Below are 13,484 nucleotides of genomic sequence, written 5' to 3' on the forward strand. Positions count from 1 at the left end.
CATACCCTGGTTGGCTTTAGAATTACCCCAAATAAACTTGTCAGTGTAATTACAGCCTAAATGAGTCAAGACGCCCATGTATATTCAATAATATTTCCTTGAAATGTTTTATTAGACTTACATCGGTCATTGACTGAAATGTGCTGTTCCTCATTTTACCTTCTCTTAAAGATCAGGCATCAAATATGCCAATATCCACATTTAAGATAATGTAATTACTGTGGCTGCGTTTAGACAGTCCAATTTATTACCACGGTTGTATTTTTTGTTGATGGATTTACAGGTACATTACCCATTTCAATTTATGTTTATAAAATATGTACCTGTCGGCTGACTCAATTTGTTTTCAATATTCTTTTCCAGTTAAAGGGTTCTCTCTTCATGGCTAGCTCAAAATTAACTTTCCAAAAGTTATTTATAATGAGATCAGTTTCAGGAGCACAGATGGTTTGGTAGTTGGGTTTCCCAAGGGATGCCATAGGCCGGCATAACTAAATATTTGGAGTACGGGCATGCCCTTTTGATTTCCAGTTACATTGTTGCGAGCAATAACAGGCAGCCCAATTCTGACTTGACAGATCAGATGGGAAAGATCTGATGTGATTGGTCAAAAGACCAGTTAATGGAAAATAGATCAGAACGTCTAAACGCTGCCTTGTGTACAAAGCTTATAAAGAGACAGTATGTAACGAACATAACGATGAAATGGCAAATTGAGAAACGGACCATTTGAGGTCTCAAAATTCCTTTAGGTGGGGGGGGACAAAGCCTGTGCAATAAATGTCACCCTCACATAAAGCAACCAAATTGGCAGTATGCCATGATTAACATTGTAAGTAGCATGTAAAGCAGCTCTCCATCCTCTGAAATGTTGTCGTTAAAAATAAATCAAGTAGACAAGACCCTTTAAAACTCCTTCATTGTAGTTGGTTCAGCAAGTAAACATAACTGATCAGTAAAAAAAATAAAATTAAGACAGATTTGGATGGTAGACACATTTACACAGGGAATACGGCTGTTTATCAGTACTCTGTCACCTGTATTGATTAGATGAGATATACTGGGTTGATGATCATAGTTCTCTACTTTAGGCACAAGCGGAAGGACAAAAAAAAAAAACAAGTTTCTCACAAGTAGAGAAACCCACATGGATTCTATCCTGGGTGACTGTGCTCTTTCAGTTGGCAATAACTCTGCTACATACAAAAACTTTAATTTATATGGCTTTTTTTCTCCTGAGCATCTAACAGAGGAGAAACAAATGACAAAATGGAAATGCTACTTGTCTGATGTCAGTTCATGTAAGACTTGAAATGTAAAGGAATTTAAAAACAAGCAAACTCTTACCTGTAAACAAAGTAAAACACTAAATGTGGTTATATCACAAGAGCCTACACAAAGAGTAAAATTGTAATTGATTTTTAAAAAATGCACATATACCCATTATTGGGTCCACTTACCAAAACTAAAAACATTAAAATATTAGAAGTTACTTTAGAAGGCTGTTTCCCCACTAGGGTTGTGTGTAGAATAGCTTGGTTGAAACGGTCCCATGGCTGCGAGTCCATTTTGGTCCACAGGGTGTCACCCTTTGTCCCCCTCAGTTGCCATGGGAATGGGGATTGTGGACAGCCCAGGGTTGCACCACGCCTTGACCAAACACCGTGTAGAAAACCGCTCCAAACAGGTTGATCCCAGCAGAGATGTAGAACACTGTCTGCCACTCCTCTATAGTGTTCTACAATAGGAAGCAGAGCCATCTGTGAGACCAATAAAGTAGGTTGAAGTTGCCCCCATCTATACACTGGTTTTAAGGCTAGTGCTGCCTTGTTTCTCCCAAATACTAGTTAAGGCTAAGCTGATCCTAGATATGTGGCAACTTTTACCCACATCCTGAGCCCAACACACACGTCCAACAATCATGAGTTTTGTGACACTGTGCTTTCATTGTCTGAAAGATATGATGAAACCAGATGTGATTCTTACATTTTTGGTCAAGGCTCTTGCTATGACTGGTCCCACCATACCAGGTATTGTGGCAAAGGAGTTGGTGATTCCCAACAAAATCCCAGCATAACTAAAAGGGAAAAGGAACAGTCACACTAGACAATTATACATCTCACAACAAGACACGTTGATGGTTACTTCTGTTTTACTATGCCATTTAAGTAAATGTCTGGTAATTTCTCTTGCTTAAAATTAAGCACTGCCATAGCAACAGTATCAATAGTGATGACCAGTCTTACGATGGAGCGATGTCGAGATGGTTGATGTTGAACCCGGAGGCAACGATTCCTCCCAGGGAGGAAGAGATGGAAAGGAAGGCTACTGCCAGGATGTAGTTACAGCCTGTATACCCAGCAGCCACAATGAACACTGCCGGCCCAATCATACCTACATACACAGACCCAATATGGTAAATATGGTCATTTGATTTATCCAAATGTAGAGGTAAAGTGAGATACAGCTAAAAGACAGACCATGTGGGTGTTTGAATTGGCAGATTGTGAGCAGAGATGGGTCTTGTGTAAGCATGACTGCATGTGTGTGTTACGATGATGCTGCTCCTCACCTACGAGACTGAAGGCCTTCCTGACAACCACAGTCCGGTAGAAGCAGTTCTCCCTCAGGTAGTCAGCCAGCTGGCCACCCAGCACGGCCAGCAGCCCACAGCCAATGTAGGGCAGAGCCGACAGCGCACCGTTCTAATATGGGAAAACACTGGGTTAATAACAAGAGTCTGTGGGTGTGTATAAACTCAGAACAAGTATATAAACTCACCTCTTTGATGCTGAAGCCCAATACATCACTCATGTATGTGGGCAGCAAAGTGAGTAGTGTGTAGAATGTCCAGTTGTAGGAGAAGTGAGCCACTACTATGGCCCACAGCGGCATGGATGTCAAGATGGACCCCCAGGGGATGTGGTCACCCGACAAAGTGAGCTGAACAAGAGAACAAAAGACTGCTATCTTAAAATACCACTTGACTTGCATGTGAAATATCACTGTTCTCACAGGCTTATTTGAGGGTGGCGGGGGGTGTTTCTAGTCAATGTCTGTAAGTAGAATATAATAAAAAAGTTCTGACTGCAGTAAAAAGGTTTGCATAAAAAGGTGTTCCTCCAGCTGAATGTTACACCAAATAGTTTGACATTTTACACTAACAATTACTTTTTCATTTTCTTCTCAGATGTACTATACATAACTTCACTGTATTCTACATTTATGAACTAAATCCTCACGAGCCTGACAAAACCAGTCTGCCATTTGATCAAGAGATTGGGCCTTAGATAAAGTTCAGACACTACAATTCCCAGCTGCCTTTGCAACGTACCTCCTTATTCAGGGAGGAAGTGATGTAGAGTCGCTCCTGTTCTGTGATCCGCGGGTGTGTGCTGGGAGTGTTACTGACAAGGAGCGCCCACAGGATGAACCACACAATTCCCACAATACCTAAACACACACACAGTCAAATAATGCACAAACTAAGTTGCTTTGGATAAGAGTGTCTGCTAAATAACTCAAATATACATATATTTTTTTTAAACAAGCATTGCTTGTGACATGGACTTAAATTTCCCCCACTCAAATTTTCCACTGTTTTTCCCCTTCATGTTCCGTAAAAAAATATTGTATAAACAAGGAAACAGTGTCTGTATTCATTGCATGTGTAAGCATGAAAACAGACAAAACTGTCTCTCTGCACAAAGCTGACACTACGGAAAACCCTCTGCTAGCCTTACCAAAGATATAGAAGACCCAGGTCCAGTCAAGGTAGAAGCAGATCTGAGCAGATAGGGGAAGGGCAACCACTGTACCCAGCTGAGCACCTGGAGAGAGGAGTTTTTTTTATTAAACTGCTTTGTGGAGAAGAAAACAAATATATCTATTTTTAAATCACCTAAATTTAGGAAAAGTATAAGCCACACATGCAAACATGAGTGAGTTCCCAGAGTATGAAAGGGTGTGTGTGCAGGGTGGGATAAGAGTGAGCATTACCAGTGTAAGCGATGGTGAGCAATCGGCTCCTCTCCATTGGTGGGGCCCAAAATGCCCACATGGCGTGCATGGCTGGAAACGTCACTCCCTGTTGAGAAATACAAAAATATCCCTGGATTACAGACTCGGTTCACACAGAAGTAATCAGGTAAACATTATGAGCAAAATAACCCACTTTTTGGGGGGGGGGGTTTGAGGTCATACAGATGCTAAAGTGTGAGTTCTCATGAGTACTCGACAGAGCTTATAGCTAGCTATCTTGCGTGTACACACACGCACACTACCTCTCCAATACCCTCCAGCACTCTGACAGCGATAAGGTAGCCTGCACCCAGGTCGGCAGCCATGGGGGTGAGGAGGGTGAAAACCACAGTTCCCAGGATTCCTAGGCCCAGTAGCCATTTGGCCCCATACTTGCGTGCCAGGTAGCCCCCTGGGATCTGAGTCAGGATGTAGCCGTAGAAGAAGGAGCCCAGGATCCAGCCTTGGGTCTCAGAGTCCCAGTCATACACACTGGCCTGCCAGACACACAAAGACACAGATAATGCTTTCTGTCTGGCCAGAGCAAACAGGCCAGTCAACACAGATGTGGTTGCTAATCATGTGGTGTCGTGATTAAGTGTTACAGTCAGTCGTAGTGTGGTTGTGTAATGTATGCAGTCATAGTGGTCGTGGTTTTTACATGGTTAGTCATATTGTGGTTGTGTTTGGGGCGAGTAGGGCTGGGCTGGTAGTACTCACAGTGTGGTTGTATATGGGGCGAGCAGGGCTGGAGTGTGCAGGACATACTGATTTGCTGGTGTTGCCGCTGGCGTCTGTGTTGTTAAGCATGTCCACCATGGCAACGCTGAGGTTGACCCTAAGGGCATAGGCCACAAAGAAACCATAACAGGAGAGCAGGGACAGACCGTACCTCGAAGAGCAGCACGCAGGGGCTGAGAGAGAGGGGAGACCACAGAGAAACAGAGAGAGTTGTGAGGTGCTATAATTCATTGGATCAGGCACAGTGCAATATCACAGGATAATACATTATTATGAGAATGCTAAATGTTGACAGCTACATCTTTTGTCCTTCACAATATAACAACAATGAGGAAGGGTTTATAAAATAATCCCCTTAACATGCCTATGGTCGGAACATGGTAAGACATAACTCATTAAAATGCAAAAAAATACAAATAAAAACAAGTCCAGGTTAAGGAATTACGTTTATGGATAAATTGTATGTAAAATGTTGACTGCCTCCACAGATTGCAAGGAGGGTGATCTTGCAAAGCGCAACAGGCACTGTCCTTTCTCTCCTATTGGAATGAAAAATGCCTCTAGTATGTCACAGAAGCAAGCCTTTGATTTTATTAGGATCTCTTTTAGTCCCCATTTGGACTAATCTTCCAAGAGTCCTTAACATTAAAATACAATTTAGAATACAAACACACTTTCACATATAACACATTATTACAAACATACATAATACACTAGCATAATGACCCAATAAATACTCAATCTAAAAATAAAAAAATATTTAAAAATATATATATATTGATTCTTCATCTACTATAGTCCCACAACATTTATATATACTATATTTAAAATTGTTTTTAAATAATATTTAAACTTATATATTGAAAGGTTTCTAGTTTGCTCAGTTAATTTATTCCATTTCTTTATTGCTCTAAATCGAAATGTTATTTTTTCTGTCTGGATAACGCATAGATGGTGGACAATCTATTCCTAATATTTACGGAATGTCTGTCTCTTACCAACTGAATACCATTGTGAATAGAACTTGGCTGTTTTAAATGATGTAAATTATAAAATAAGATAAGCATGTTATTTTTCAATTATCTTGTCGATTGATGACCAACCAAGAACACTGCGCATGGCTGCAACAGAAGAACCATATCTCCGCCTTAAAACAATCCTTGCTGCTTTATTCTGTGCATTCTGCAGCCTCCTAACTTCACTAGATGATGCATTTCCCCAGACCACCGAACAATAGTTCACTTGACTCTCAACCAATGCCTGTGTTATTTGCTGAAGGATTTTCCCTGGTAAATATTTAGCTATCCTTCTGATTATGCATGCTGTTTCAATATATATATTTTTTTACATAGATTAGTTATTTGAGACGACCATGATAAGCAGTTGTCTAGCTGCACTCCCAGTAGTTTGGTTTCTGCCACTTCTTCAATTTGTACTCCTCCCATACTTAATTGTATCCCATGCTGTTTTGGCCTTTTCCTAGTTGAACAGACCAACATAACTTTGGTTTTCTTGGTGTTTAAAGCCAGTTTGTTTTGGCAAACCCATTTCCTGATAATCTCCAAATCTCCTTGCAAAGCTTGCTGTACCTGTTGAACCGATTGTCTTGCTGCATAAATTGTAGCATCATCTGCAAATATAGTAGCTTGAGTTTCAACCAAGGCATAGGGAAGGTCGTTGGTGTATATTAAGTAGAGAAGTGGCCCAAGGCAGCTGCCATGCAGGTATTCTTTAGACATGTATAATTACCCTACATTATATTTGCAAAATATGACTGGCGTTTAGCACACACACAACCAAAAGTATGTGGACACCTGCTCGTCGAACATCTCATTCCAAATCATGGGCATTAATATGGTCCCCCCTTTGCTGCTATAACAGCCTCCACTCTTCTGGGAAGGCTTTCCACTAGATGTTGGAACATTGCTGCGGGGACTTGCTTCCATTCAGCCACAAGAACATTAGGGAGGCGATTAGGTCTGGCTCGCAGTCGGCGTTCCAATTCATCTCAAAGGTGTTTGATGGGATTGAGGTCAGGGCTGTGCCGGCCAGTCAAGTTCTTCCACACTGATCTCGACAAACCATTTCTGTTTTGACCTCGCTTTGTGCACGCGGGCATTATCATGCTGAAACAGGAAATGTCCTTCCCCAAACTGTTGTTGCCACAAAGTTGGAAGCCAAGAAATCATCAAGAATGTAATTGTATGCTGTAGCATTAAGATTTCCCTTCACTGGAAATAAGGGGCCTAGCCTGAACCATGAAAAACAGCCCCAGACCATTATTCCTCTTCCAAACTTTACAGTTAGCACTAAGCGGTCGGGCAGGTAACGTTAGCCTGGTATCCAAAAAAATGTATCCCGAGTCCAATGGCAGCGCTTGGCATTGCGCATGGTGATCTTAGGAATGTGGGCAGCTGCTCGGCTATGGAAACCCATGAAGCTCCCAGTGAACAGTTCTTGTGCTGACGTTGCTTCCAAAGGCAGTTTGGAACTCCGTAGTAAGTGTTGCAAGCGAGGACAGACGATTTTTACACAACACATGCTTCTGTGAATTTGACAAACTGACTTGTTGGAAAGGTGGCATCCTATGACGGTGCCATGTTGAATGTCACTGACCTCTACAGTAAGGCCATTCTAATGCCAATGGTTGTCTATGGATATTGCATGGCTGTCAGCAACAGGTGTGGATGAAATAGCCAAATCCACTCATTTGAAGAGGTGTCCACATACTTTGTATATATACACACACAATACCAGTCAAAAGTTTGGATACACCTACTCATTCAAGGGTTTTTCTTTATTTTTACTATTTCCAACATTGTAGAATAATAGTGAAGACATCAAAACTATGAAATAACACATATGGAATCATGTAGTAACCAAAGTGTTAAACAAATATTTGTTTAACAAAAGTGTTAAGCTTCATGAGGAATGCTTTTCCAACAGTCTCAAAGGAGTTCACACATATGCTGAACAATTGTTGGCTCCTTTTCCTTCACTCTGCGGTCCAACTCATCCCAAACCATCTCAATTGGGTTGAGGTCAGATGATTGTGGAGGCGAGGTCATCTGATGCAACACTCCATCACTCTCCTTCTTGGTCAAATAGCTCTTACACAACCTGGATGTGTTGGGTCATTGTCCTGTTGGAAAACAAATGATAGTCCCACTAAGCGCAAACCAGATGGGATGGCGTATCGCTGCAGAATACTGTGGCAGCCATGCTGGTTAAGTGTGCCTTGAATTCTAAATAAATCACCAACAGTGTCACCAGCAAAGCACCCTCACACCTCCTCCTCCATGCTTCACGGTGGGAAGCACACATGCGGAGGTCATCCATTCACCTACTCTGCATCTCACAAAGACACAGCAGTTGGAACCAAAAATCTCAAATTAGGACTCATCAGACCAAAGGACAGAATTCCACCAGTCTAATATCCATTGCTCGTGTTTCTTGGCCCAAGCAAGTCTCTACTTATTTATGTCCTTTAGTAGTGGTTTCTTTGCAGCAATTTGACCATGAAGGCATGATTCACAGTCTCCTCTGAACAGTTGATGTTGAGATGTGTCTTTTACTTGATCTCTGTGAAGCATTTATTTGGGCTGCAATTAACTCTAATGAACTTATCCTCTGCAGCAGAGGTAACTCTGGGTCTTCCTTTCCCGTGGGGGTCCTCATGAGCCAGATTCATCATAGCGCTTGATGGTTGTTGCGACTGCACATGAAGAAACTTGCGAAGGTCTTAATTTTCACGATTGATTGACCTTCATGTCTTAAAGTAATGATGGACTGTCGCTTCGGTTTGCTTATTTGAGCTGTTCTTGACATAATATGGACTTGGTCTTTTGCCAAATAGCTACCTTTTGTATACCACCCCTACCTTGTCACAACACTACTGATTGGCTCAAACGCATTAAGGAAAGAAATCCCACAAATTAACAAGGCACATGAAGCTGGTTGAGAGAATGCCATGTGCGTGCAAAGCTGTCACCAAGGCAAAGGGTGGCTATTTCAAGAATCTCAAATATTTTTGGTTACTACATGATTCCACGTGTTATTTCATAGTTTTGATGTCTTCACTATTATTCTACAATGTAGAAAATAGTACAAATAAAGAAAAACCATTGAATGAGTAGGTGTGTCCAAACTTTTGACTGGTACTGTATATGTAATTAAAAGTCTCATTAAAATTTGGCTACATTTTCAGGCGTCTCACTCATGTCAGCATAGGACATGACAGGATGTAGCCAAAGGCTGTCACCGACACTTCAACATGTGGGCTAATATTTATGTACATTTGCATGCCACTTATGTTTTTCTTAAGAGAATAAGCTACTGTTTTTTGGTTGTCAAATACATGTAATTGGCTATTTTGGTTAATTGGGAACCTCTTGAAGGCCAAATGGCCTTGACCCTAAAATCACAAAATCCAGGCCTGGACCTCAGACCCCCTTTGTGATCCACTGCTACACATTGTTTTCAGAGGAAACACTGTTCTACAGCATATCTCTGTTTTTAGTGCCATTAACTATGGCTGAGAGCGGTTTATGAGACTGAAGATTGCCATGATTCAACTATAACATACTTTTAATTCCCAAAGCATTCCTTCCAGAACAGAAGCGCGTTTTATGCAGCCTGACAACTATTCCTCTCATGACCACCATTCAAATTCGATGTCTGTGGGAATGAAATGGTGTCTGTCTACTCTTTACCATGGAGTATCTAAACCTGGAACCTGAAGGCAATATAAGACAAGCAACTCAGAGTGAAGGGGATGGCTCACTGTTCATTTAAAATGGTTAGGCCTATAGGCTACTTCAGACAGTTGAGGCGCCAGCAGGTCTAGAATAAATATTTGACAGATGAATATGGTCATATTGGTAAATAGTGCATAGGAAACAAATGCTTGGTAAACCAGTTTTTAAAAAATGCCTGTTTTAAAATAAACCTGCAACAGTTGTAAATGACACTTGTTCGACAACCCGTGACACAAGCAATAAACTGCTGGCAAGAAGAAAACGCAAATCACGAGACCGTGGAGAAATATTAAAACAGTGGCACTGACTACACAGAGAAGGTAGGGTGGTTGGTTAGCTAAAAAGGTGAGACATATTCAACTGCTGTTCACATGGAAGACTGCTTGTAGGTCCCACTCTTGTTCGGAAAACACTGGATTATCCTTACTTCTCCCACTCTCCCCACTCCAAATGATAACACAAAAAAACAACAGGGCAACTTCCAGACAGTTACATAGGCCTAACAGGCTGACTATGCCTAAATTCTTACCTGACAGGACAGCAGACATCCATTTCCGTAACACACTTGAGTGCATTCCCATATGCTATTTAGCGTAGCTCTCAAACTCAATATGCTTAACCAATATTGATCTGTCCAGAAGAAAAACGTTATGGCCTTTTAGCAGATTGAAAAATTGGATGTGTTGATTCCTGCTTGCTGGCTTCAATTTGCTACAGGAGAAGCGCATCCCCAGTAGGCTAATCGACCTTATGTATACATACCCTAAGTCGATTCCTGGGCCTAAGGAGAGGTGGAGTCAAGGAGTATACGATCCTCAAAAATATTATCCCGATATATAACTATCACCCCCCCCCCCCCCATCACTAGCGATTAAGAACCGTTTAAAACGGACACCAATTAGAGAGCCCTGAAGGAGCATCTGTCTCTCAGGGGAATATCCCACTATTAGTCCAAGGGCCACCAACCAAAAAAGTGTTTTGTGACCCAGAAAACAAAACCGTAAAATGTCTACATCATTTTGTAGATCACAAATTATTAATAAAATGATCTAAAACGTGTAAAAAAAAATTGCAGTTTAAATATTATAAATCATAAAGGTACAATTTTGAAATCATAGTGCATTTTGGGTAAATTCCCCCAAGTTACATCTTGGTTACAATTATTACACACGTTCTCATAATTGCAGAAAGCAACGCATATACCGAGTTGGGTCTACCTAGGGCTGGGCGATATGGCCTACAACTTGTTGGGGAGGCAGGTAGCTGGGCTATACGGCCTACAACATTTGGGGCGGTCTAGGGTTGCTGGTTCGAATCCCTGAGCTGACAAGGTAAAAATCTGTCGTCTGCCCCTGAACAAGGCAGTTGGCCTACTGGGGAACAGTGGGTTGTCACTGTAAATAAGAATGTGTTCTTAACTGACTTGCCTAGTTAAATAAAGGTTACATTAAATAATAATAAATATATATATATATATATATTTTTTTTTACAGTATTTAATGTTTTTGAATAATAAAAGTTCTCAATTTTCTTCATGAGTAGTGCGTGAACCTAGGGTGGCAACACATACATTCTAAGTGATTTCAACGGGCCTTTCTCCATTGTGATTGTTTTCTACTGTTCAATCAACTTCAACCACAACCATGTCAGCATTTTCAAACTTCTACATTTGTTGCACTCATTTCCACACTGCAACGTAGGGCTGCACGATTAGGGGCAAACAATCTAGACCTTATTTTTAACCAAAATGCTGCAACTGCGATTTGACTTGCAATTTAGAGTAAACACTTTGGTGAACTGTTGAAATCGTGGAAATAGAATGATTATTCTAATTCTATAGTTAGAATATAATAGTGAGCAATTTGAATTCAGTGTTTGCCAGGGAGGAGTTATTGTGACAGGGTAGGAACGCGCTCACCGGCCAAGCACACGTACTGTCGTGGATGCAAGGTCCGATCACTTCTGACACCAATGTAATGAAACAGGCAGGGAGCAGGTCTCGAACCCTCGACCTTCTAGCCCGAGGTCCGGCGCGCAAAAGCATGCTCGTGCGGCAGGGTCGATTTCCGGGCTTATAAACCCAGGGTCGTTACATTATATTTTCAAATGAACCCCACTGCTAACCTTATGCCTAACCTTAAGACCAAAAAGTAAATTTTATTTTTCATTAACTTTCACGATATAGATTACTTTATGGCTGTGTGGTAACTAGTGGAAACTGTCTTTCTACGCCTGCTACGTTAGGTTTCCATACACTAACTTATGTCGATCCACCCACTTACTCTGCAACGCACACTTTCATACACACTCCACGTATGCAGTTACCCATACCTGGTTTTCAGGGTCACGGGACAACACATTTTTGATTGGTGGCCCCACCATTTCAATAATACATGTCACCAATAGAAAATGGACATGCATGGGCTGATCAAACAGGTAGCTAAAAACTATGGTTTACCGTAAATCATACAGTCGAGCCAAAACATTCTTTATGAACAGTTCTCTCGTATTACCTGTGTAAATACTTTTTAAAGTGCCCTGGGAGTAAGGAATGTTTTGGGATTTTTAAGTATCTTAGCGGAGCACCTGATTAAGTGTTTGGTTCAAGCTGGGCTGAAGCGCGTTTAGGGTACGCTTTCTTTCCGTCACCTGATTCTCGTAAACAAAGAAAAGGGTGAGGCAGTATGCAAGCAGCAGAGGCATTAGTTTGCTACTGTAACTAGCTAGTTACGCAGATAATTTATCCGAATGTTACGAAATTAACTAGTAAATTAGTAGGATTTTTTTAGTAGGTATTTTTTTCTGTACCCTATGTCAATATAAGTACTCCAATTGTAAATATTAGTTAGCTATCTAACAAGGCAGGTGTTTCAGCTGGCACTCACCTCTTTCGACTTTATCATCTTGTCGACTGAGCAACAACGGTTGTTCTTGGTCATCGGTCTCCGTGTCCGATATATATCGGTCCATTGCACATCAGAGTTCAATGTTTTGAGATGCCATACCTGCAGTTAGAATTGAATGAACTGAGCTAGCTATATGAACAATTGAATCACGAGAACTGTGAACGGAAGTTTGGAAAGGAACCGGTGTGAGGTCCATTTCTCCTTCTTTGGTGGGGTTTTACGGCGGACTACATCCTCCAATGGTGTATTGCCGCCATCTATTGGGTGGGGTGAAAACTAAGCAGCGTTAACAAAAAACGGGGAGAAGCTTGAAAAACATAATATTTTATTTAGTTACCTTTACCAAGCTAACTAATTCTTATTTACAATGACTACCTACATCAGCCAAAACTGGAAGATTCTGGGCCACTGCCTGTATTCGAACCAGGGTGTCTGCCTGTATTCGAACCAGGGTGTCTGTAGTGACAACTCAAGCACTGAGATGCAGTACCTTTAGACCACTGCACCACTCAGGAGCCCCTATAAAACATAAACAAAACACATACACAAAACATACTCAGTCTTACTCAAATGTCTGCTCAGATCACTACACAGGCTCCAATAATGTTTGTACCATGTGGTGTTGCTACCATGCTGTGAAGTCATGTGTTGCTGCCATGCTATGTTGTTGTCTTTATGTAGTGTTGAGGTGTCTCTTGTCGTGATGTGTGTTTTGTCCTATATTTTTTATCCCAGCCCCTGTCCCCGCAGGAGGCCTTTTGCCTTTTGGTATGCCGTCATTGTAAATACGAATTTCTTCTTAACTGACTTGCCTAGTTAAATAATGCTTAAATAAAAATGAAATAAATGGTGCCCGAGAGGGGGGAACATCTTCAGAAAGTATTCCCTGCAATGTCTCAGCTATGAAGGCCTGGAGATCCAAAAACCCTTTACCGCATTTACAATGATATCCACATTTTTTTGATTTCTTGTTAGTTTGGCCACTACAATTTAGCACCTGCGCAATAAACGCAACAAAATCCACCATCTTCACAATCATTGTTTCAGGATCCTGAAACTG

General features: G+C 41.3%; 1 protein-coding gene across 1 annotated transcript; it reads right to left on the minus strand.

Moving 5' to 3' along the window:
• Positions 1–903: 903 nt before the first annotated feature.
• Positions 904–12,653, minus strand: slc17a5 (solute carrier family 17 member 5). The gene is made up of 11 exons (XM_021610675.3): positions 12,404–12,653; positions 4,741–4,934; positions 4,284–4,517; positions 4,000–4,087; positions 3,744–3,830; positions 3,335–3,453; positions 2,782–2,943; positions 2,573–2,705; positions 2,247–2,394; positions 1,987–2,077; positions 904–1,738 (listed from the first exon to the last, which is right to left on the minus strand). The coding sequence occupies exons 1-11, from the start codon at positions 12,486–12,488 to the stop codon at positions 1,601–1,603; spliced, it is 1,479 nt and encodes a 492-aa protein (XP_021466350.1). The 5' UTR covers positions 12,489–12,653; the 3' UTR covers positions 904–1,600.
• Positions 12,654–13,484: the final 831 nt, after the last annotated feature.

Source organism: Oncorhynchus mykiss, chromosome 1 (genome assembly GCF_057628025.1).
Source record: "Oncorhynchus mykiss isolate SJ-2025 chromosome 1, ASM5762802v1, whole genome shotgun sequence".
Classification (NCBI taxonomy): Eukaryota; Metazoa; Chordata; class Actinopteri; order Salmoniformes; family Salmonidae; genus Oncorhynchus; species Oncorhynchus mykiss.

Coding starts and splice junctions, on each gene's coding strand:
- slc17a5 (XM_021610675.3), bottom strand. CDS start 12,488: ATGGACCGATATATATCGGACACGGAGACCGATGACCAAGAACAACCG. Junction 4,518..4,740: donor GCCCCATATACAACCACACT/GTGAGTACTACC, acceptor TGTGTCTGGCAG/GCCAGTGTGTATGACTGGGA. Junction 4,088..4,283: donor TGCTGGAGGGTATTGGAGAG/GTAGTGTGCGTG, acceptor ATTTCTCAACAG/GGAGTGACGTTTCCAGCCAT.